Source organism: Hyla sarda, chromosome 5, assembly GCF_029499605.1.
Source record: "Hyla sarda isolate aHylSar1 chromosome 5, aHylSar1.hap1, whole genome shotgun sequence".
Taxonomy (NCBI): Eukaryota; Metazoa; Chordata; class Amphibia; order Anura; family Hylidae; genus Hyla; species Hyla sarda.
The window spans coordinates 170348581-170375106 of NC_079193.1; the positions used below are offsets into that span (position 1 = coordinate 170348581).

General features: G+C 40.3%; 1 protein-coding gene across 2 annotated transcripts in view; it reads right to left on the minus strand.

Annotated features, from left to right (window-relative positions):
* The window catches only part of ADCY2 (adenylate cyclase 2), a 532901-nt gene that overhangs the window by 136151 nt on the left and 370224 nt on the right, over positions 1–26526 (minus strand). For both annotated transcript variants that reach the window (XM_056520731.1, XM_056520730.1), the window contains exons 9-14: positions 22969–23101; positions 19214–19390; positions 17009–17052; positions 9826–9906; positions 5525–5594; positions 1689–1786 (exon numbers count right to left, since the gene is read on the minus strand). In XM_056520731.1, coding sequence (XP_056376706.1) covers positions 1689–1786; positions 5525–5594; positions 9826–9906; positions 17009–17052; positions 19214–19390; positions 22969–23101 — 603 coding nt within the window. The remainder of the gene's footprint in view (positions 1–1688; positions 1787–5524; positions 5595–9825; positions 9907–17008; positions 17053–19213; positions 19391–22968; positions 23102–26526) is intronic.

A 26526-nucleotide genomic window follows, 5' to 3' on the forward strand; every position in this document is an offset into this window, starting at 1 on the left:
CAACAATGAGTCCAAATCTAAACCCCATTGAACACCTGTGAAGAGATCTTAAAATAGCTCTTGGGAAAAGGCGCCCTTCCAATAAGAGATACCTGGAGCAGTTTGCTAAGGAAGAGTGGTCCAACATTCCGTCTGAGAGGTGTAAGAAGCTTATTGATGGTTATAGGAAGTGACTGATTTCAGTTATTTTTTCCAAAGGGTGTGCAACCAAATAGTTAAGGGTGCCAATAATTTTGTCCAGCACATTTTTGGAGTTTGGTTTGAGATTATGTCCAATTTCTTTTTTTTCCTCCCTTTTTTGGTTTAGTTCCAATACACACAAAGAGAATAAACATGTGTTACTGCAATCCTTTTGTGTAAGAAATGCTTCATCCTCTTGAACAATTTCAGGAGTGCCAACATTTATGGCCATGACTGTATAAATAAATGGCAGAGACCTTTTTGGAACCTAGCCTAATGGTTTAGGACAGGGCTTCCCAATCAGTGTATCTCGAGCTGTTGCAAAACTACAACAACTCCCAGCATGCATGGAAAGCTGTCCTGGTATGATGGGAGTTGTAGTTTTGCAACAACTAAAGGCACACTAATTGGGAAACACTGGCTTAGGGGTTAATTTATACTTTGCTTTCACACACATTGGCCCTCATTTACTAAGAGCGGAGTGTGGGTTTCTTTGTGGGTATTAATTCTCTACAATTTATTTTCCACGGTATTTACTAAGGTTTCCCTACATTTTCCACTTTCCCTACACTATTCTTTTTTTTACACATGCTCTGATCTGTGGGGTTTTCCTCAGCTCAAATCCACCACATTTTATGTGGAAACCTTAGTAAATATGTTGGGTTTTTGTGAAAATGTCAGGAATATGCCCCTTTTCGGAGACGACACCCCCTTTTATTGGCAGCAACACCCCTTTTTTCAGGTTTTCTTAGCAAAATGGAAAGTTAGTAGGGGTGTTTTCAATTCTGGCGCAGACAGAATCTGGCGCACGACCCGACAAAACATGTCTGGTTTGCAATAGCAAATGAGGGCCAGTGTTTTGGTCAGTATTTGGAAATTATTTTTGTCAGTATCTTAACCAAAAACAGGTGTGGGTCAAAAAAGCAAAAGGTGCAAATCGTTCCATTGTAATTTGACTGAAATACTGACTACAATAAGTGAGATCCAAATACTAACTAAAATACTGTGTGTGAACCCAGCCTAACAGTCAGAGATAGATCATCCCAACATGCATATTTTACTAGACCAAAAACATGACTAAATAAGCTCCCATAAATATATAGGGGAGATTTATCAAAACCTGTGTAAGGCTAAGTTTCCACTACAGTTTTTTCCTGGCAGTTTTTGGATATCTGCCACTGAGCTAAAGTCAGAAGTGGATGCATAAGGGAGGAGAAGTGTAAGTTCTTCCTTTATATGTCCTATTCCTTTTGAATACATTTCTGGCTTTGGCTCAAAAACTGCAGTGGCAGTATTCCAAAAACTGCCAAAAAAAACCAAGTGGAAACTTAACGTTAAGGAAATGCTGTTCAGTTGTCTATAGCAGAGGCCTTTTTAAAAATGAAAGAAGCAAGCTAATTGGTTGCTATGGGCAACTTTTCCTCTGGACAGGTTTTGATAAATCTCCCCCAAAGTTCTCATGACCAGTACATTTAAAGCACACATGAAATACTTTGAAATCTACTTACTTTGGCAACACTAAAATCTGTACAATGAAAATGCAGAAGAAAATAAGGTACGCACAGGTCACATAATATTTGAAGTCTGGAAGTGTAGTTGCCCGGTACTGAAGGAAAAAACAAACAAAAAAAACCTCACAAAATTACAATTGTTTTAGACAAAAAAATTACATGAACACTTAATCAAAAGCATCTTTAAAATAAATTATAAAATGTTAATATGTATGTTGTGGAAACTCCAATCTGTAACATGGCCTTTTACAGACCCCTTTAAGATGCATGAAGTTGTAGTAAACATTTCTGCAATACATCTGCCAAGTATGACCCCAAATCGAATCTGGTGCAAAGACTTCGGCTAAGAGTCCACTTGGTTTTTTTTTCTGGCAGTTTTTGAAAGGGGACGGCGGGGTCTTCTCGGCTGGCCGCAGCAGATTTTCCGTAGCGGAATTTCCACTGCGGAAAATCCACCGCAGACCCTACTGACTTCAATGGGGCTTGCGGCTGATTTTCCGCAGCATAAATTCCGCTTTGGAAAATCTGCTGCATACAGCCAAGGAGAGCCCGCCCCCTTTCAAATACACAGCGGGAAACCGGCAAATAAATCCGCCTGTGTGAACGTACCCTTAAAGGAATTATATAATTGTCCCCCACAACCCCACAAGAAAAAAAGTATTCCACAGGCAAAATGGCATGTGCAGTGTGTTTTTATTTTGTGCATTCACTTGCACCAAAGTGATCATCTATTTGTGCGCTATTTTTACGTTGTTTTTTCTTGCTTTGTCATTTTTCGTGTTTTGTGCTTTCAGGGGGCATGGTTAGAAGAAGAACTGGCCACTTCACCTTTATTATGTTGTAAGTCATAGACTGTACATGGTATCATAGTACAAGTATAAATTAAAGGGGTATTCCAGGCAAAACTTTTTTTTTATATATCAACTGGCTCTGGAAAGTTAAACAGATTTGTAAATTACTTCTATTAAAAAATCTTAATCCTTTCAATAGTTATTAGCTTCTGAAGTTTTTTGTCTAACTGCTCAATGATGATGTCACGTCCCGGGAGCTGTGCATGATGGGAAAATATCACCATAGGAACTGCACAGCTCCCGGGACGTGAGTCATCAGAGAGCAGTTAGACAGAAAAAAACAACTCAACTTCAGAAGCTAATAACTATTGCAAGGATTAAGATTTTTAGTCGAAGTAATTTACAAATCTGTTTAACTTTCCGGAGCCAGTTGATATATAAAAAAAAGTTTTGGCCTGGAATACCCCTTTAATGTTATCAAAATAGCTCATCAGGCCCCAGAAAAAGAATTGCCATGTCATTCTGCACGATAAGTGACAACAATTTAAATGCCTGGTCAGATGAAAGTGTAAGGGTATGTTCACATGGGCGGAACTTGTGCAGTATGTCCGCACGGAATATTCTGCATGGACATTCCCTGCAGCAGAGTCCCACTGATTTAAAAGGGATTCTGCTGTGCTGTTTACATGGCAAAATTTCCGGGCCAAATGTTTCTGCTGCGGAAATTCAGATTCTGGCGTCTGCAAGGAAATGTATTACCGTCTATGAGACAGGATTTTTTTAATGTGCGGAGTGTCCCCTGGTATTTTCCGGCTGACATTCCGAACATTTTATGCCCGTGGGAACATAGTCTTACTATGCCATAGTCTTACCAAACGTATAATAAAAGAAAGCAAAATATGAGAACAAATAACTGCTCCATCCCTCCGCAGCCATCCGCTTTATTAAAAACCATTTTACCTCTCAACTGCTGATTTAGGTATGAATCAGTTATTTCCTAGTGTTATATGTACACTGTATAAAGTGACCCCATGTAGTAAAAGTTTCTTTTGTATGTGTGGTCTGTTTATTTTCACATGCATCCAATCCAATCCATCTGGATTTCTTAAAAAAAAAAAAAAAGTGCCAGTGAGGCAATTCATCTCTGTAGAATGGATTTTTTGCTGATACCATGCTAATACCACTGCTGATACAATGGACAAAATAGGTTTGACCTGTTTTAGTTCAACCCTTATGTCATGTTCAAAGGCCAAGTATGCAGTTGATTGAAAGGAAATAAGATAAATTGGCACTTTTCTCCAAAATCTGTTTATTATAATACAATCCAAAAAACTATGTAATAGATCAACCTCCTACCCTAAAATCTAGTGAAACAGGACAGAGACCGCTGTGAGCTAGGGAGTGAGGTTGCTAAAGTGTGCTTTTTCACGCTTGTTCTAATGATCTTTGGGGGTCTCAGTGATGGGACTACAACAAATTAAACCTTGTGACATGTCTCTGTGACATGTATTTATTTATTTATTTTTAACAACAGGGACACTTTAACTAATTTCTTGCATTGGATTTATGTCATTAACAGTTCTTGTACCAGCAAACAGGCAAAGGCTGTGGTCGTGACATCACGTCATGCTCCGTCCATTAATGTCTATGGGGGATTGGCAGCTGTTGCGCTCCCTCCCATAGACATTAATGGTCGGAGCATGGCGTGACGTCACAACCACGGCCTCTCGAACCCAGCGTTTTGAACATAATGTTCAGAAAGCTGGGTGTCTGCATGGATATCATAGGGGATAAGATGTCTAGCAACAGAATACACCTTTAACCAATGACGATTACTGTTATAAAGGTGCTAGACTCTGCCAATACAGAATCCATGCTTGCTGTTGGGAGAGCTAAGGAGGCTGGCGAACTGGTTTACCCTTTTCAGTCTGGCACTGTACTGTTTGTGGCAGCACCATCTATAAGGAGCAAACTGTGTGGCAGTACCATATTCATGGGGCACAATGCTTTCAGTTGTTTGGCAATTTTATTTTGAAGAGCTGCAGTGTGTAGCACTATGAGGAGCTTGACTTAGTATAGGGGTGTTAGGAGTTGCGCCTCGGTCAGACATGCTGGCCGCGGACACATTTGTCCTCCACTGCCCGACACGGTCCATACTGTGATTAGCATTCCGCCATGTGATCGAATTCAGCCCTCTGCTTCTTACCTCCCTCATCATCCCAGTGTGCTTCCTGCTTGCTGGCGTGCATGTCCCCACCTCCTAGGGCACGTGCACGCCGGCTCTGTGAAATTTAAAGGGAAAGTATACATTTAATTGGTTCTTGCTGCTCCATGACCCTATAAGTACAAGCACTTCTTTTTGACCCTTTCCGGATCTTTGTGCCTTATCGGCCTTAGAGAAAGCATTCAGTTTATGTCTTGTCTTGCCATGTATCTGATCCTATTGCTACGTATCCTGACTTTGCTCCTGTGCCACCTGCCCTGACCTCCTGCCAGTCCTGACTACGTGTTGCCTTATCCTTCCAGTGCCACTATACACTGCGGCTGCCTTTGGGGATGAGTCATATCAGGGGTAGCGACCTGGGTTCCACCTATCGCAGCAAGTCCATCCTGCTTTGCGGCGGGCTCTGGTGAAAATAGCGGCACCATAGACTCCGCTCCCTGGTACGGCCCATGTCATCATCCTCACAGGTTAAGCGGATCCACTACACCTCAGTCGTAACAAGGGGCTTATCTGCTGTACAAGTGTCCCCTAAATATGTCCAGCATATATTTACTAGAATTGTAGATTTACATGGTAGAAACATCTTCTATAGATTTTTATTTGATTGTTAGAGTAGAAAGAAAATATCTGTGGTGCACTACACTGTATGCATCTGCCACACCAAACAGGCAACCTGCTGTTAAAAATGTAAATCCCACCCCTGACTTCCTACATATTTGCACCATGGTTGGTATTATTAACTTTGTCTATTGGCAATGGCAAAGAAATGTGCTGTAGTGCCATGTGATTCTACACCCTATACTCTCCCATTTACTTACTTCTTTTTCAAGAGATCTGTTATGGAAAAGTAGTGATATTCTTTGTATGTCCTCTGATTTAAGCCACTGTCTGCAAAAGAAAGCAGCAATGTAAAAATGGTTTGTCTCAAAATGTCCAACAATGAATGTATGACCTTACTACACTTAGACTAGATTTAATTTGCACATTTTTTTATATTGTGTAAACAAAGTCTTATTATTTTTGCCACAATGTACCAAATCTATCAATTAGCATGTGCCTTAGTGATATATTTGGTGCACAGCTTTCACCTAGCTTTCCTAACTTTATGGATATGTTAATTTAAGCAATATTGATAAATCTGCCATAATTGTATCTTAAGCATATACTAGAGTAGTTTCATATGTGATGTTATTTGTGTCATATGCTTAAATATACATGACAATTAGTTGCATATATTTCAATATATATGCCTTAACACATGGCAAAATAGCACAGGTATGTGCCACACATTGGGGTTTATTTACTAATGTGATCCCGACTCTATTTTGTCGGGTTTCACGTCCAAATTGTGTCGCACGTCCCTTGCGACACAATTTGCGACCCAAAAAAACAAAACCCACCATTTTAAAAAAGGGGGCGTGGCCCCATGATAAAGTGGGCGTGGCCCCGACAAAATGGGCGTGGTCCCGACAGTTTTGAAAAATCCCAACATATTTACTATGGTTTCCACAGAAAATGTGGTGGATTTGAGCTGAAGGAAACCCGACAGATCAGAACAGTAAAAAAAGCAAAACGTAGGGAAAAGTGCAAAATGTAGGGAAACCTTAGTAAATACCTTGGGAAAATACCAGTCAGAAATCAAACCCCACAAAGAAACCTACACTCCACTCTTAGTAAATAAACCCCATTGTTTTGCAGCAATTTACCATGGCTTAAAATACACATTATGGCTGCAAAGTTTTTATAGGTAACCACTTTGCAAAATCACAACAATTTGGGGTAAAACATGACATGCTATACTGTACAAATTATACATTACCCTCTATGGGGGAAATTCATAATTATTGGTGTAGGTATATGCTTTTGTTGATCGTTTTGGTTTGTCTAAATTTGGTGTAATTGCACCAAATTTACCATACTTGTGCAAGTCACATGATAAATTTTGTGCAAAGTTCTAAATCTCCACACAGTTCTATTTGTACAACTGAGCTACACCTCACAGACAAAGTGGACACAGGGATTTTGTTCTATTGCTTTGAGGCTCTGAGGTTTCTTGTCCACCCGAAAAATACCAGAAAAACTGTCACAGCTTTTTCCTGAGTTTTGGCAGTTTTTCTTGCGTCTGGTGTGTGGAAACAGTAATTTTTGTCCCCTGTGGCAATTTTTTCACTGCCTTCAGGGTACCACTCCATGGGTCGGATGCAGAGCGCCCGGTCCACAGAGTGTAAGGAGTGATGTATAGCATATACGTATACAGGGTGCAGAGCATCACTACTTACCTCCGATGGCTGTATAGTATACAGGAGTACGGTGTCCATATTAGGACATCATCAGGCGTCAGACAAACCTCCCTCAGCCGTCAGACAAACCTCCGTCAAACCTCCCTCAGCTCTCAGACAAACCTCCGTCATGCCTCAGACAAACCTCCGTCACACCTCAGACAAACCTCCCTCAGCTCTCAGACAAACCTCCCTCAGCCCTCAGCTCTGAGCCAAACCCCCTTCACTCCTCAGACCAACCTCCCTCAGCTCTCAGCCAAACCTCCATCATGCCTCAGACAAACCTCCCTCAGCTCTCAGGCAAACCTCTGTCATGCCTCAGACGTAAGCTGAACAGCCATTTGATGTAAAGTTTTCCTCAATTCGTAGAAAACTGGGAGCGCATGGGCCGCACAAGTAGGCAGCATTAGGAGTGTAGCCCTGCACATGCGCAGTTGTCCATACTGCTCAGAGCGCATGCTCTGTTTCACTCCCCTATGCCGTTAGCGTAGGGAGGCTGCAAAACTTTAAAGGCTGTCTGGCTGACGTGTGAGGCATGCCGGAGGTTTCGCTGAGAGCTGAGGGCTGAAGGAGGTTTGTCTGTGGTGTGCCGGAGGTTTGTCTGATGGCTGAGGGAGGTTTGTGTCGTTGCCTGATGATGTCCTAATATGGACACCGCACAGGAGTGCATAGTGTACCCATGTATACTATACAGGAGCCCAGCAAGGAAAGGGTTAACCCATGCTGCTGCTGAGCAGTTATGGGTTAAGTCTTTGTGCGCTATCCTGTATATACAGCTGTCTATAGATGACTGTATATACAGGATACAGTAGGCAGACGTCAACAATTGGAGGCTCCCTGTTTAGGAACACACTGCAGTATGGGTGCACCCCCCAGGGGAGAATACCAAATATGTACTAACCTTTTTTTTCTGCTTTTCTTCTCATTTCAGATACGTGAATGCAGACTACATCAGATTCGGTGGATTGAGACAATGACCAGTGTTTTTTTTATGTCAATAAAAGGGTTAACGAGGGCTGTGGGGGAGCATTTTTTTTAAATACATTTTTTTTTCAATGTGTCATGCTTTTTATAATAGAATTTTTAGGCTTAGTAGTGGAAGTTGTCTTATAGACGGAGTCCTTTACTAAGCCAGGGCTTAGCGTTAGCCCCAAAAACAGCTAGCGCTAACCTCTATTACCCCAGTACCCATCACCACAGGGGTGCCGGGAAGAGCAGGAACCAACAGGCCTAGAGCTTAAAAAATGGCGCTCCTGGGCCTAGGCAGTAACAGGCTGGCATTATTTAGGCTGGGAAGGGCCAGTAACAATGGTCATCGCCCCACCCTAGTAACGTCAGGCTGTTGCTGCTTGGTTGGTATCTGGCTGATACTGAAAAAATGGGGAACCACACAGGTTTTTTTTTATTTATTTATAAAAAAAGCAAAAACGCATAGGGTTCCCCCTATTTTCAGTATTAGCCAGATACCAACCAAGCAGCAACAGCCTGATGTTACCAGGGTGGGCAAAACCATTGTTACTGGCCCTCCCCAGCCTAAATAATGCCAGCCTGTTACCACTTAGGCCCAGAGCGCCATTTTTGACGCTCTGGGCCTGTTGGTACCGGCACCCCTGGGGCGGTGGGTAACGGGGTAATAATTGGCGGTTATCGCTAGCTGTTTTTGGTGCTAACGCTAAGTCCGGCTTAGTAATGGATTCCGTCAGTAAGACGGCTGCCACTACTAAGCCTTAAAATTCAATTAAAAAACATGACACATTGGAAAAAAATTTTGTTTAAAAAAACACTCCCCCACAGCCCTTGTTAACCCTTTTATTGAAATTAAAAAAAATGCTGGTCATCGTCGCAATCCACCGACTCTGACATAGTCCACTGCATTCACGTATCTGAAAAGAGAAGAAAAGAAAAACACAAAAAATGGGTTAGTAAATTTTTAGTGCTCTACCTTGGGGAGAGCGCAGATAATGCAGTGTGTTCCTAATCAGGGAGCCTCCAATTGTTGCTAAACGACAACTCCCATCATGTGTCCCATGATGGGAGTAGTTGTAGTACCGCATTGCTGAGGGATGGCACTTGCACATCCCCCAACTGCAGGACTTTTTTGGGACAGTTGGGGCTACTACTCCCATCATGGACATACTCTGTCCATGATGGGAGTTATAGTCCAGGGGCTGAGGCGCAGATCGCAGCGGATCATTCTCCTGAGACCCGCTGCAATCCACTTTTATGAACTTAACAAGCCGGTGGCACATGCTGCTTCACTGTGCTCCCTGACGGCTTCAGGCTCCTGTATACAGCTCTCACAATTCATAATCCCCGCTGCTGGGAAACGGGAGCTCTGATAGCTATTCACCAATCAGAGCTCCCGTCTCCCGGTGGCGGGGATTATGAATGATGTGGTTTAGTATGTTCAGGAAGAAATGCAGCAGTGGTGACGTTATCACTAAAGGTGACAACACAAAGAGGTGCACAAGAGAGGGGCAACAAATTATCCCATCTTATAGGACAGAGAAAAGTATTCCTGGCACCTCCCCACCACGGCTTGTAAATTTAATAAATGCGGATCGCAGCGGGTTTCTGGAGAATGACCTGCTGCAATCTGCCCTTCAGCCCCTGGACTATAACTCCCATCATGGACATACTTTGTCCATGATGGGAGTAATAGTCCTAAAAGTCCCAAAAGAGTCCTGCAGCAAGGGGATGTGTAAATATGTAATTATTTTGTAGTTTTTTTCAAATGTGTTTACAAAATAAAAATACATGTAGCTTGAAATTATCAAACGTATCCCAACAATAAAATGTGCAATAACAGTATAAAGTAAAGTGTAAAATGTAAAACTCACTTTTGTGCATTTATGCCATCGATAGCTTGGATCATTCTTTCATGTAGCTCCTCCTCAAATTTTTTTTTTTGTGATTTAGTTCTATAGAGAAAAAAACATTTGTATTTGTTACCATTTACTAATTTGCATGCTATGCTTTACATATTTTTGCACTTTATTTTAAGCTTTAAATAGGCAGCACAACTTAATAGTACAAGCATATATAATATAAAGGCTGTTTGTTCTTTGGACTACCAGTTTCATACTGTCTTATTTATGAAACACTGCTAATGCATGTCAGAGTTCAAAACTTCTCACTTTATTTTATATACCTGGTTATGTGTTTAAAAACAACTAATGAATGGCTGTTTGCAAAGCTGGGAAGAGTGAGTTAAAGGGGTACTTCAGTTTAGGAATATTTATCCCCTATCCAAAGGTGTATGATCATGGGGTGTCCCAGCACGGTGCTCTGGTTCTCCTTGTGCATAGAGCAGGGGTCTGCCAGCACCTCCCATGCATCTCTATGGGGGTGTGCATGGGAGGCACAGGGGAAGAACAGGGGCAGCAGACAGGACACCAGACATTTATTCCCAATATTTATCCCCTATCCATTTTCCTAAACTGGACCACTCCTTTAAATACTATGAAGTCACAATGTTGCTCTGTGCATAGTGAAGGACATAGTCAAAAACCTGTGTAATTTAAGTTACGTCAATATTACTCACACATTGTTTTCTCGCCACTTTTTTAAAGCTGACTTGGTTCTGCATCACTTTTTTATTTTGAGCCTAAATTTTACATTGTTTGAGACAATTCTAAATCTCGAAAAATTCAGGTGGGAAAATGCAAATTTTATATCACGAAATTGTTAGATATTATTATTGCATTCTTCAGATACCTTATATAGGTTTATGGCTCAGACTGTTTTGTGGCACTTTATTAGCTGTACTGTAGCGCTAACACTTGCATGGAAAATTACAGAAAACTTGGTAAAAATGGCACGATTTACTGCAATATGAAAATAACACAATTTTTACAGCAATTTTGGAAATTCTCAGTAAAAATGCAACATACTGCGGCAGCTCCACTCATTAAACACTGCAAGTAAACAAAGCCTCAAGGAGGAAATATTAGAAGAACTGAAAAATTGGGAGAGGCAGAAACGCGAATGTTGTGTCTTCGCCTCTCCATACAGATTAATTGAGGGGGTGTGTTTCCACGCGCTGATGTGTCATTTTCTTGAGCCCAGCAGTCGGACCCCCCATGATCAGACAGTCATCCCCTATCCTGCTGATAGAGGATAAATGTCTTACCGCTGGACATCCTCTTCAACAAAAAAGAAAATTATACTAAATGTTTCAATAGTGTGAATGACGAAAAGTTCAAAATACCATATGAGGTAGAAAAAGGAAAACAGAACAATTTAAATTTGCTAAATGAAATTAAACTAAACTAATAGAAACAAGTATTTCTGTTGAGCACACATCTATTTGTTAATGATATCATTCCATATTACTTTCTCATCATTTCCTAATACCTTTATTTGACCATAAAGATCAGGTTGTGAGGACCCAGAGCTTATATTGGTTTTAGCTTCTGGTTATGTTGGTTTATTAAGTTTATTCTATGATTAATTCCTCATGAAAACAACTCCTATCGACATCACATTTAGCTACAATACCTAAGTTCTCATTTTTCCATATTATATCTTTATGACTTATTATTTTTCTCTACCATATAGTCCCCAGGTACCGAGCTATGTGAACCAGTGTCACAAGGCCAACAAGGCCTTGACGTACAGTCTCTAGTTCTGGTGTTGCAACACAAATAGGTTTGGCAAACAGTGCCTGATCACAGATAGTACAGGAGCAGGTTGCGGGAGATCCCACACGGGGATTTATCCCAGAAAAAACCTCGGCGTGTGAAAGCGCTTCTCCGTTGCAAAAAATAAGGTTGCTGGAAACTTCTTGGATAAGAAGGGGGGATTTATTGACGGTTGGGTTTACAGAAGTAAAGAACACAAAAAGTAAAAAATAGAAAATAAAAAAATATAAAGCAAACAGGATTGGACAACGCGTTTCAAAAGGGTATCCCTTTCTTCTTCAGGTCTGCTGGCTTAATGTAACAAGTGTGCTTATATACACAGTGTGAGGGGTGTGGTCACAGGGGGCTGAACTGTGACGTCCGTCCCTCCAGGCTTCTGGGGGGAGTGTCTGGAGACTAGAACTGAGGTCCCTTTAACATAACTGAAATCTCTCCATTAGAACCAATAGACTAGTGTGGGTCTATGGTAGATGCTGTGGGCTGGGAAACAAGCTAAGCAGTACTTGTGATGGTTTGAGGCTGTATGGGAGATGTCTGAGAGCTACCTAAATAGAGGTATATTCTTTAATTGAAAATTACACTTAGGGTTAAAGGTTAATTGGTATGTGGCTCCTGTGTAGTAATGGTTACATTTATAACATTGTGGTGAGCATGATTGACAAGTGAGGAAGTAATTCATAAACAATGTTACATGGTAATCGATAGTGGAAGGATATGGTTGACATTATAACATTGCAACAGATGTATGAGTATGATGGACATGACTGGGATATAGTCAATAAAGTTTTGGTTTGAACTATTTTGGTAAGTGCTGTTGGTTAACAAAGAGCTGCAGAGGCTAGGTTAGCCCTTTTATGCGGTGCTAAAAGGTCTGGAAATGGATGGCAGGAGAAAAATGTTTTTTTTTGCATGGATTCAGGTTTCCTTTTTATGTGATCAGTTCTGTGGCATCATTAAGCCCATATGGCTGCAAAGTTTCAAGGCGGTAGATCCAGAACATCTCTCGTTTTTTTGAAAGTGGAAAATCTATCATTTTGGTGTGGTGGGATATGGTCTATGGGGCAGATTTTAATTGTTTTTTTTTCTTCTCTATGCATTTCGGAGCAGTGTTTGGAGAGACTGTGCAGAGCGAAGTTCCGTTTGATGTTATTCCTGTGTTGGTTTAGTCTGATGTGGAGTTCTTGGGTGGTCCGACCGACATACTGTTTGTTGCAAGTGCAGGTGATTAAGTAGATAACGAATCTGGATTTGCAGGTGAGTGGATATTTGATGTTATGTTTTTCGTTGGTTCTTAGATTAAAAAAAAAAAAAAAAGACCTCAAAAAACTTCCTATCAACCACAGCAAAAAAACTAAAAACGGATCCCTAACTAGGAAAGAGAAAGAAGCTCTGAAAAAACTTAAAGACAACACAAACCTGGTCATAAGATCCGCCGACAAAGGAGGAGGTATAGTTCTACAAGATTATGAGGACTATCATGCAGAAGCTCTGAAAATCCTACAAGATAAGGACTACTACCAAAAGCTCACCCATAACTCATACCCTCAATTACAAGAAATGATCAAAGAAACACTCAATAAAGCATTTACTGACAACGTAATCACCAAAGCAGAAAAGAAATTCCTCTACATCGACAATCCCTCCGTTCCATTCTACTACCACTTACCCAAGATCCACAAAAACCAAACACAGCCCCCAGGGAGACCAATCATCTCCGGCATCAATAGCCATACATCCCAAATCTCTCACTATCTGGATCTGATACTACAGGACTATGTCCAATCTCTCCCAAGCTATCTGAAAAGCTCAGACGACCTCATTAATCTACTACGCCCAATCCCCTGGCACAACAACCTCATTTTTGTCACAATGGATGTCACAGCATTATACTCCAACATCAAACACAACATAGGACTGGATTGCGTCAGAAGCACTCTAGAAGAGGACCCCAACATTCCACAACAACAATGTACCTTTCTGCTCAAATGCCTGGACATCATCCTAAACAACAACTTCTTCACATACGATGGGGCCACCTACCACCAGACGCGGGGCACCGCGATGGGGACTCGGGTGGCACCGTCGTATGCAAATCTAGTGATGGGCACCTTTGAGAAAACCTTCATAACATCACATCCACTCTTCCAACAACACACGGTACTGTACCGTCGATATATAGATGATCTGTTCATGCTATGGAATGGACCTCCCCAACTCATCCAAGAACTCATCAACAGCATCAATAAAAACGACTGGGGGATCATACTCACATCAAACATATCTGCAGAAACCATAGACTTTCTGGACCTCGAAATCTCTCATACGGACAACAGCATCATCACCGCAACACATTCCAAAAAAGTTGATTCCAACAGCTACCTCCCTTACAACAGTGGACACTACAAAAAGTGGAAACTCAATATCCCATTCAACCAGTACAAACGTATCCGGAAAAACTGTACCTCAGATTACACCTTCAAATCCCAAACGAAGATTCTACAAAAACGTTTTCTCTCAAAAGGATACCCAAAACAAATTCTGAACGAAGCCTATAACAAGACCAAAACCCTAACGCAAGATGACTGCTTACAACCAAAGAAAAACACAGAAAACCCAGACAACCAAATCAAACTGAACTTTATCACTACCTACAACTCATCTCACAATGCAATCAGAACCATACTCCAAAAACATTGGCACATCCTTCAAAATGACCCCATCCTACAAAAATCCCTACCGAGGAATCCAGGAGTAACTTTCAGGAGAGCACCAAACATCAAAAATCTAATCGCCCCCAGCAGACTCAAGCGACATACCAATTGCCACACCAACCACTCCAGTACAAAAACCAAAGGTGCTTCCAGATGTGGAACCAAAAGGTGCCTCTGCTGTACCACAATTGACCACAAGCAAACCACCTTCTTAAATCTAAGAACCAACGAAAAACATAACATCAAATATCCACTCACCTGCAAATCCAGATTCGTTATCTACTTAATCACCTGCACTTGCAACAAACAGTATGTCGGTCGGACCACCCAAGAACTCCACATCAGACTAAACCAACACAGGAATAACATCAAACGGAACTTCGCTCTGCACAGTCTCTCCAAACACTGCTCCGAAATGCATAGAGAAGAAAAAAAAACAATTAAAATCTGCCCCATAGACCATATCCCACCACACCAAAATGATAGATTTTCTACTTTCAAAAAAACGCGAGATGTTCTGGATCTACCGCCTTGAAACTTTGCAGCCATATGGGCTTAATGATGCCACAGAACTGATCACATAAAAAGGAAACCTGAATCCATGCAAAAAAAACATTTTTCTCCTGCCATCCATTTCCAGACCTTTTAGCACCGCCTAAAAGGGCTAACCTAGCCTCTGCAGCTCTTTGTTAACCAACAGCACTTACCAAAATAGTTCAAACCAAAACTTTATTGACTATATCCCAGTCATGTCCATCATACTCATACATCTGTTGCAATGTTATAATGTCAACCATATCCTTCCACTATCGATTACCATGTAACATTGTTTATGAATTACTTCCTCACTTGTCAATCATGCTCACCACAATGTTATAAATGTAACCATTACTACACAGGAGTAGTGTTGAGCGGCATAGGCCATATTCGAATTCGCGAATATTCGCGAATATATGGACGAATATTCGTCATATATTCGCGAATATTCGCATATTCGTTATATTCCCGTTTTATTTTCGCATATGCGAATATGCGCGCATGCGAAAATTAACATATGCGAAAATTAGCATATACAAAATTAACATACGCGAAAATGCGCATATGCGAAAATTAGCATATGCGAATTTTCGTATATGCTCGTTTTCGTATATGCGAATTTTCGCATGCCAGTCTCACACAGTAGTATTACAGCCTTCTTTACACCACACAAGCTGGAAGCAGAGAGGGATGATCACTGTGATGTGTACTGTGAAAAAATAAATAAATAAATAAAAAAACGAATATTCGTAATTACGAATATATAGCGCTATATTCGCGAAATTCGCGAATTCGCGAATATGCGATATTCGCGAATAATATTCGAATTGCGAATATTCGTGAGCAACACTACACAGGAGCCACATACCAATTAACCTTTAACCCTAAGTGTAATTTTCAATTAAAGAATATACCTCTATTTAGGTAGCTCTCAGACATCTCCCATACAGCCTCAAACCATCACAAGTACTGCTTAGCTTGTTTCCCAGCCCACAGCATCTACCATAGACCCACACTAGTCTATTGGTTCTAATGGAGAGATTTCAGTTATGTTAAAGGGACCTCAGTTCTAGTCTCCAGACACTCCCCCCAGAAGCCTGGAGGGACGGACGTCACAGCCCAGCCCCCTGTGACCACACCCCTCACACTGTGTATATAAGCACACTTGTTACATTAAGCCAGCAGACCTGAAGAAGAAAGGGATACCCTTTTGAAACGCGTTGTCCAATCCTGTTTGCTTTATATTTTTTTATTTTCTATTTTTTACTTTTTGTGTTCTTTACTTCTGTAAACCCAACCGTCAATAAATCCCCCCTTCTTATCCAAGAAGTTTCCAGCAACCTTATTTTTTGCAACGGAGAAGCGCTTTCACACGCCGAGGTTTTTTCTGGGATAAATCCCCGTGTGGGATCTCCCGCAACCTGCTCCTGTACTATTGCCACCGCCTGCCAGCGGTCTCGGCAGAAAGCTGCTCCCGATCACCAACCTAAGGCTCTTTTCCTCGCCACATCATCGGGACTTAAAGGATAGTGGCACCCGACTGCTCACCAAGATCTCCATCGCGCACTGGCCGCAAGGTACCAGCACACATCGAGGGGATCATCCAGCTGACCGCATCTGCCGACTCTGCCAAGCGGATCACATCTGAACATCTGGGGTACACCAGAGGACGGTGTCTACTCCACAAAAGCAGCGCTCCACATCACCGGCACCAGGTGACACCCCGCAGCACCGGAGACAAGCAAGAACATCAGCCAGCAGATCCAGCAGTCAGCGGCCCCGGAACCTTGCCGCATACCAACCTATACGCATCGCAGAGTTGTGCCTGTTATGCAGCACAACTCTGAAAGGTGAGCAGAAAATCTCCCTATCCTTCCCCGCTAAATCCCCCCCCCCCCCCCTTACCTCCTATAACTAGAAAGGTAAAGGCACCATCAAGGCGCCACTTCTGTGTTTTTTCTCTTCACATATTTTACTGATCACAGATAGTGGCACATAAGTAAGAGTGCAGCTGGGATAAATAAGTATTTTTCACAGAACAAACATATTTCCCTTTTATTTGCACACTTCCACACTCTCATAAGTATTGAAGCTTAATTTACATTTAAATAAAAAAAATATGCATGACTTACCTTTCAGTGCAACGTTGAAAGTGATACTGACCCATAGGCACATCCTGTAGAAAATAGGATTAAATTACTTAGTTATATCATAGATTATTTAATTAATAAATACAATGATAACTGCTCAGCCAAAAAATGTTGTGTATGTGATGTCTACAATTTAATTTATTATACTGTTTTTTACTGTGCCCCACATTCTCTGCTGTGCACCTTGCGGTTTGGGGTATAGTAGGGTTGCAGGAGGACTGAAAGAATTAGAGTTTGCTCAGATAGAAGCAGACAATGATGTTTGTGTGTGATGTTGTTAGTAGGAGAGGACATAGGGGATGGGTAATATTGGTGTGTGATGTTGTTGGTAAGGGGCATAGAGGACCCTATATAGGAGACTTCAGCCCTGTGACAAGCAATGAACAGTGAGACCGCATAAGGTGCTAAAGGAATCTGCCATCTTAGTGTGGGGGTATGCCTGATGGAAGCAGTGCAGTGGGACTACAGCAGTTGAGCCAGAGTCCCAGAAATACAGAAGTATCAAGCAACTGTACCACGCAGCAAGGTGTGGAAAGTGTTTTTTAGACCATGTAGGCTGTATTAAATTTGAATCTTGTGAGAATCCAATTCCGAGAGACTGTGGGATGTCTGTGGCTTCAGCCCTGTGAGGAACCATGGATGAGGTAGCATTAACCGTGTGAGACTTCAGCCTTGTGAGAAGCCATATCTGGAACACAGTGGCCTGTATATTTCAGAAGTGAGAAGTGGCCTGTTATTCCAGTCATGATAAAATAGTGGACTAAATGGGAGAGTGATAACACAAAGGGCTTTGTAGTAAAGGCTGAGCACAGTCACAGTGTTCCTTATTGCACTGCAAAACAAAGTAAACCTCAATTTAAAATGGTCTATGTTAAAACAACATTGACCAGTGTGAAGATAAAGCTGAACTTGGTGGAGGCACAAGTGCAGTACTGTTTTGTTAGTATACAAAGTGGTGGACCTTAAGGGCTCGGACAGAATGTGACCACTTAGTGGTTATTTGTAAATTTGGCGAATAGTAGCAGCCTAGTGGTTATGAGGACCTGGAGAGGTGCAGGTTGGTTTATAAGATGCGACTGTCATAACCTGCCAGAAATGCCTAAGCAGGGCATTCTTTGGCAATGCATAGCCTCCTAGAGATCCACAGAAACAGTATGGAAGGGGCAATAGCCAGTACCTGCTTTGGGCGCAACCTGGCCTTAGTAAACTGGTGGAGTATCACACGATCCCTCTGGTAGAGGAATATTTTAAAGGTTAATACAACAGTTATATTTTGCAACTTTCAAGTGTTTTACACTACTATATGACCTACAACCAGCACACTTATTGTGGCATTGGGGTATTTGTATGTATCAAGATTTAGAGCCACTCTTGCGGAAAAAAAAAGAAGTTTCCTGTGCAACAGCCAGTGTTCTGTGAACAAACTATCCACCCCTAAAAATTACAAAGATTACCCACAAGATTATACACATTTGTGTATATAACATCAGGCTGCATTTACTGATACTGTCATTACCACATAAATAACAAGAAAATATATTCCTCTACCTTTTTATAGAAATAAAATTAAGAAACACTGCAAAAAGGCACGTGTGAATATAGCTTGGGGTCTCATGCACAAGGCAAAGCCTAGCCGGTTTTGTAGCATGGAGTCAAGGATGTCAACTGGGCCATTTAATGCTGATCTTTCCGAATAAAATAATGCCCTAAAGACAGGATACTTATGAGATGTTTATGTGTTAAGTGCCCCCATCTGAATTTCTTTGCCTGCTCCCATTCTCTTCTTACATTTGACTGATATCAGCTGCTGTATAATTCTTTATCCAGCAGCTTCCATCACTCGAATGTCAAGGGTAAATAACATTTGTGGTTTCAGTTCCCATTGTATTCATCATATTATGCTTTCATCTTCCTTTTTTTCAGATGTTACTTTCAGATGAATAGAAAGAAAATGGTGGCTGTTTACATTTGCCTATCCTGGCAGACATCTGCTTTAAAAAGGAAAAAAACACTTCTTGAAAATGTCCTTACCATAGAATTTTCTTGAGAAAAATTTAGAAAGTATATAGTGATGGAAGAACAACTATTATTTAAACACGATAGAAAAGTGATGTAAAATTTTGCTCAACTGTTTTTATGCTTCATGCAAGTCATGCAAATGAAAAGTTGAGATAGAGCAATCCATACTGTGGTACAAATCTTGCCATTTTCTGTTGTCATGCTGTCTCTATGATGCAGATGTGCAAAAGGCTTTGCTGCTCCCCAGGACTCTAAATAGCGTGTCATACGGACAGATGCCCTCATTTTCGCTCCATCCAATGTGTGTCTTGGTCTGAAATGATGCTGTGGGCTTCGCCTTTCTACCTGGAAAACAAATAGTTTTTGGTTATATTTTTGTTTTGCTATCACAGCTAAATGCCATACTATCCTGTTTCTAATATATAGAGAATTTTAGAAACAATATTTACAAATAATAATTGCTAAGAAACAAGGAGGAAATTGAAATAAACAAATTTATAATAATCAAGAGATTAATTAAAAGGGCTGGCCTGAGAAGCCAGTTCTCTGATGTATGTAGAAATGCATTGCTGGTGCCCATCTGGCTCGTTCTCCATTACTATATCACTAAAATAGTAAAAGGGGTATTCCATATATATATATATATATATATATATATATATATATATTTTTTTTTTTTTTTGGAGCCAATATGGAACAAAAAATGCAAAGTGACCTATCTCAGTCTGCTGTGCTCTCCCTCTGCTTGCCTCTCTGCTTGCTACTTCTGAGATGGACTAATTTCAGCAGTGACAGTCCACTCAGCCAATCCCTGACTTATGAGGGACACTACTGCAGTCAGTGATAGGCTAAGTGGGCCATCACTGTTGACTGGAAACTCTCTAGAAAGTAGCAAGAGAAGTAGACCGAGGTAGTAAGTATATATCAAACTGGGCAATTTCTCAGAGCCCTCAGCTCAAGGAGAGCTCTTGGATATATGGGGAACTGGACTTTTGGCATAATGCTCCAAATTTCTGGATACGTGAGTGCCGTTCTCAACTGTATGTGTGTTGTTAAGACATATATACAGCTGGAAGCTCTGATGGCTCAAAGAACCTTCAGCGTCTTGTCCTGTCACTTAATACTGTGTACTGCAAGATACTTTATGCCTGTGGCCTGAGGCAGACAAAGATAAAGCAGCTACTTATTATGTGCCTCTTCATCAAAACAGAGAAGGAAGGAGAAGTCAATACCACTATGCATGGAAACTGGGAGTAGGTGATTTTTTTTAATGTATTTTTGTTGGCTCAAAGGGAGGGCTTTATAATTGGGGGAAGCAACTGCCTTACTGCCTTTATAACATCTGGAGCCTACTTTATTAATTCAGGAACTAGCTCCCTACTGGGGTACCAACCTACCTAATGGGAGACTTACTTCCCTACTTAATAAAAAGAACCTACTTAACTCACCTACCTATTCATGCTTACTGTAAGGGGCACAAAAGGGGGGCATTATTACAGTGTGGGACATCAAGGGATGGGGAATTTATGTAGATTCTGCAGTTAAATCGTGGCTGGAAGAAGTCATAATGGCAGGGTCTAGGTCAGATGGAGAAAACAGGAAAAGTGAACTCAAAGAAGACATCAAGTTGCAAGATGTTACTATAATGTAATCACTTATATGGTGTACAGATCCTGTGAAATGCTGGTATCTAGCAATATGTGATCACTGAATGCAATCACTTATATAGTCTGCAAAGCCTGTGTACAACTGGTATCTACCTTTATATGGCCATTGTGTAATGGGAAATATTGGCCCTTGTATAATAATATTATTCTGTCTAAATTAGGGTATCATTAGTAATACTTGTATAGTGACTGACTAGTATATAATATGTGACTGTATTGCCACCTGTAGTCTAAAATGGACCCTGACATAAAGGTATGTTTTATGGAAAATATTTTCCAAATATCATTAGCTTTAAAGGGGTTATCCAGGAAATGACTTGTATTAAAAAATCTTAATCCTGTCAGTATTTATGAGCTCCTGAAGTTGAGTTGTTCTTTTTTCTGTCTATGTGTTCTCTGATGACACCTGTCTCTGGAACTGTCCAGAGTAGAAGCAAATCCCCATAGCAAACCTCACAACTCAACTTCAGCAGCTAATAATTATTGGAACGATTAAGATTTTTTGATAGAAGTAATTTACAAATCTGTTTAACTTTCTGGAGCCAGTTGATATGAAAAAAAAAAGTTTTTTCCTGGAATACCCCTACACCTTCTAAACATGTCTGATGTGCATAAAAAGATGGTAATATACATGCCACCCAACGTTGATCATAAACATTAAAAGACGTCAGTTTGTACTACAGGCACAACGCCTTGGAATAAGCTGTAAACTTCTTACAAATGTCCATTTTTTTATTTAATAATGTGTTTTATTATAGGCTATGGAAAAGCTGCCATCAGTGCACACATTGTATAAAAAAGCAGTTATTCCAAATTAGAAATTTTCTTTTTATACAAAGTGTGCATTGACTGTCTTTTGTAGACTTTTGTACAGTCTTTAAATGAACAAATTATTAGCCTTACATATTTTACTGCTGTTTTTTTGTTTTGACTTTACAATGTGTAAACTTAACTTAAAGCGTACCTGTCAGATTCAACTAATATATGTATATACATGTATGTATATATGTATATATATATATATCAATATTAGTTGAATCTGACAGGTATGCTTTAAGTTAAGTTTACACATTGTAAAGTCAAAACAAAAAAACAGCAGTAAAATATGTTACTCGGTACCTAATCCTGACCATGTATGTCTAATTTTTATGTGTCTAGCACCTTTATTTTTTTATTTTTATTACACTGTTACTGTAGCTCACTTGCTTGAATTGCTTTCCAAGGGAGGGGGCGTGGCCTCACTGTGCAGGTCTCCGCCCCCTCCCTCAGTATGCTGTCTTCTCATATCTCCCCTAGCATTAGCAAAACTGCGATTCACAGCATGTCCACACTGTCAGGGCATGCTGGGAGTTGTAGTATTACTAACCCTAGGGGAGATGTGAGCAGCGAGTGGACTGAGATGTGAGGGGCGGGCGGGCGGACATGTGAGTGGTGGGGCGGGCTGCTATGGGAGGGAGATATGTGAGCGGCGGCCGGCGGCTATAAAAGCGGTGGAGAGAGGGCTGATGCTGCACCAGCCAAAATCAGCTGTATTCCCCCATGCGCTCCTAGCACTCACAGCATCAGTGATGCTAGGAGCGCTCCGGTGTGGCGCTCCGGTGTGGCAGTGCAGTTTACTTACCCTGTGCTCGCTCCCAGCAACCACGCACTCACACAGGCAGAGTGAGGGGGCTGGGAGTGAGCACAGCAGCACTGGACTTGCTGTCAATCAAACCTGGGTCCAAGACGTAGGCTATGACCTCTGGACACAGCTGAACTGGTATGTGTCCACACAGGGAGGGGGACCCCTAGTGGTCAGTTTTTTTACTGGCTTTTTCAGCATGAAATCCTCAACATTTTCTGATGAAAGCAATTGCAAAACATTTTGTTTTGCGATGCTTTACAACATATCAAAAGTTTTTGTATCCGACAGTCCCCATTTAAAGGCTAATCTTTAAAGATGTCTGATAAAGTAATATTTTTTATCTTAGGCAATTTGGATAAAACTGAAATTTATCCCACCTCACACCTTAGATTCAAATGCTATGCAACACCTATAGCTAGTCTACTGAAATATCTATAGATAACCATAAAGTGAAACCACTGAAAAATATATCTCAATCTGTAAAAAACTAATCCTCATAAGGCTACGTCAACAGATAATACATACGTTATGGCTCTTGGAATGCGACAAATAAAAATAGGTCCAAAATAGGCTGGTTCTTAAGCAACATACAAAGTTTGCAATTGTAGTTTTAAAGCATAAAATAAACTGACCTTTGGGTTTATAACAAGAAAGGTAGTAACATTATGTTCCTTTAAATATGGATCTCTTACATAGCCTTCACCATCCTCTACTTTGTATGCTCCATTTAAATGTTCCAGTGTAACTGATGTAATATGCACTCGGCTGTGATAATAATCAAATAACCATTGTAAGAAATTAGAGAAGCAACGAGGTGCATGTAATACATGTAATAAAAAATAGCTTATTTGACTTATTTCTTGTAAACAAAATGTTCAATGCAAAAAATATAGCTTAACAGAAATTAGTTCTAAAATAAAACTCATACTAAGGGTGCGTTCCCACCTGGCGTATACTCAGCGTATTTCACGCTGCGCATAATTTGCGGTAACAGCGGGAAATACGCTGCGTATTCCTTCCTCACTATACACACAGGGCTTTCCGGCGGCAGCCCTATGTGTGTAGTGAGTTTTAGAGGCGGGTCCGTGTGCCGGCGTGACTGTGATGCGCGGCTCTGTCTCCAAAACTCACTGCACACATAGGGCTGCTGCCGGAAAGCCCTATGTATAATGAGCAAGGAATATGCAGCGTATTTCCCGCTGCTGCTGCAAATTTTGTGCAGCGTGAAATACGCTACGTATACGCCAGGTGGAAATGCACTCTAAAAAAGACAAGAAATGTTAATGATAAATTAAATTCACATAATAATTACACTGATGATATATAAGATAGGGCCAGGGACTATTGATAGTCAGAATATTGGGCAGACTAGATGGGCCAAATAGTTCTTATCTGCTGACACATTCTATGTTTAATGAAAAACAATGAATTGAATAAAATGAAACATATTTCATATCCTCATAATAACAACCCCCCATTCTGCTTTTATATATTCCCCAAAATATTACTAATGAAAGATAAAGAAGTTATAACTGACCAAATGTGGGCAATCCAAAGCTACAATAACTTTTTTTCAAAGGAGTCAGGATTTTTTGAAAGGAGTCAGGAAGGGGTACTCCGGTGGAATTTTTTATTTTATTTTTAAAATCAACTGGTGCCAGAAAGTTAAACAGATTTGTAAATTACTTCCATTAAAAAATCTTAATCCTTCCAGTACTTATCAGCTGCTTTATACCACAGAGGAAGTTGTATTTCTTTTTGAATTTCTTCCAGTACTTATCAGCTTCTGTATGCTCTAGAGGAAGTTCTTTTCATTTTGAATTTATTTTCTGTCTGACCACAGTGCTCTCTGCTGACACCTCTGTCCATGTCAGGAACTTTCCAGAGCAGGAGAGGTTTGCTATGGGAATTTGCTTCTTCTCTGAACAGTTCCTGACATGGACAGAGGTGGCAACAGAAAGCAGTGTGGTCAGACAGAAAATAAATTCAAAAATAAAAGAACTTCCTCTGGAGCATGCAGAAGCTGATAAGTACTGGAATAATTAATATTTTTTAATAGAAGTAATTTACAAATCTGTTTAAAGGGGTATTCCAGGCAAAACCTTTTTTTTATATATCAACTGGCTCCGGAAAGTTAAACAGATTTGTAAATTACTTCAATTAAAAAATCTTAATCCTTCCAATAGTTATTAGCTTCTGAAGTTTTCTGCCTAACTGCTCAATGATGATGTCACGTCCCAGGAGCTGTGCATGATGGGAGAATATCCCCATAGGAACTGCACAGCTCCCGGGACGTGAGTCATCAGAGAACAGTTAGACAGAAAACAACAACTCAACTTCAGAAGCTAATAACTATTGGAAGGATTAAGATTTTTTAATAGAAGTAATTTACAAATCTGTTTAACTTTCCGGAGCCAGTTGATATATAAAAAAAAGGTTTAAGATCACCATCCTTTTGCAATCAGAACCACTCTGAATTTTTTGTTTTTGTTTATATACATCCTATGTAAACCCCTTAAGGACAAAGCCTATTTTAACTGGAGATGAGCGAAGTTACAGTAATTCGATTCGGCTCGGCAGTTGATGACTTAGCCGGCATAAATTAGTTCAGCTTTCAGGTGATCCAGTGGGCTGGAAAAAGTGGATACAGTCCTAGGAGAGAGTCTCCAGCCCACCGGAGCACCTGAAAGCTGAACTCATTTATGCAGGTTAAAGTCATAAACCACCAAGAAGTTCAAATCACTGTAACTTAAACCTTAAGGACCAGGCCAATTTTATTTTAGCAGTTTCGTTTTTTTCCTCCTCACCTTTTAAATTTCATAACTCTCTTATATTTCCATTCACAGACCCATAAGAGGGCTTGTTTTTTGCACGACCAATTGTACTTTGTAATGTGACATCACTTGTTTTCCCCTTAAATGTATGGTAAACCCCCAAAATATTTTTTTTGTGTAAGGAAATTTAAACAAAAATCACAATTCATTTTCACACTGTACACATTACGGTAAAAATTATGTTTTCTTTATTTTATGGCTCAATACGATTAAAATGATACCCATGGTTACATGCTTTTCTATTATTGTACTGCTTATAAAAAAAATCTTAAAAACTTTTTTTTTACAAAATCAGTATTAAAAAAATTGGCCTATTTTGACCAACTCTAATATTCTCATTTCTCCGTATAAGGGGATGTGTGAGGGCTCATTTTTTGGCTCCATCTGTATATTTTTTAGCACTTTTGCGCATATGTGACTTATTGATCGCTTTTTATAACATTTTTTTGCAATGTGACTGTGCGGGATCATTAACATTATATTTTTTATAGTTAGGACATTAACGCATGAGGCAATATCAAATATGTTTATTATTTATAATTTTTCACGCTTTTATTTTTACTAAAATGGGGGGAAATGGTTATTTAAATCTTTATTGGGGGAGGGGCTTTTTCACATTTGTTTTTCACTTTTTTTCCATTTATTTTACACATTTTTAGTCCCCATATGAGACTATTTATAGCAATCTTCAGATTGCTAATACTGTTCAAGTGCTATGCATAGGCATAGCACTGATCAATATTAGCAGCAATCTTCTGCTCTGGTCTGCTGGAAGGCAGATCAGAGCAGAAGACCCTGGGAGAGTGGCGAAGGCAGATGAGGGGACCTCCGTCTGTCATTTTGGCTGATCTGATCCCTGCGGCAGTGCCATTTCAAGTGCTGCACTGCCGCAGATGACGGCATCTGTCCCAGGACTTATTTAAAAAGCAGTATAATAGATAAGCATGTAATCATGGGTATCATTTTAATCGTATTGACCCAAAGAATAAAGAAAACATGTAATTGTAGTTTTAACGTAAAGTGATCTTTGTAAAAAAAATGCTAAATTGTTGTTTTCTTAAAAATTTTGCCTCACAAATGATATATATTTTTTGTTGTATCGTACATTTTATGGTAAAATTAAAAGTGTCATTACAAAGTACAATTGGTTGTGCAAAATAAAAGCCTTGCTATAGGTTGTGTCCAGAAAGGCCAAAATGGGCTGTTTCCTTAAGGGGTTAAAACAATGTATGTTTAAATGTGTGTTTTATTTTCATAGTGCAAATTAATAAATCAAAGTCAAATCATTGACTCACATGATCTATGAATCCCATGATTTACATTAGGACTTTTACTGCAAACTCTACACCTGCTGTA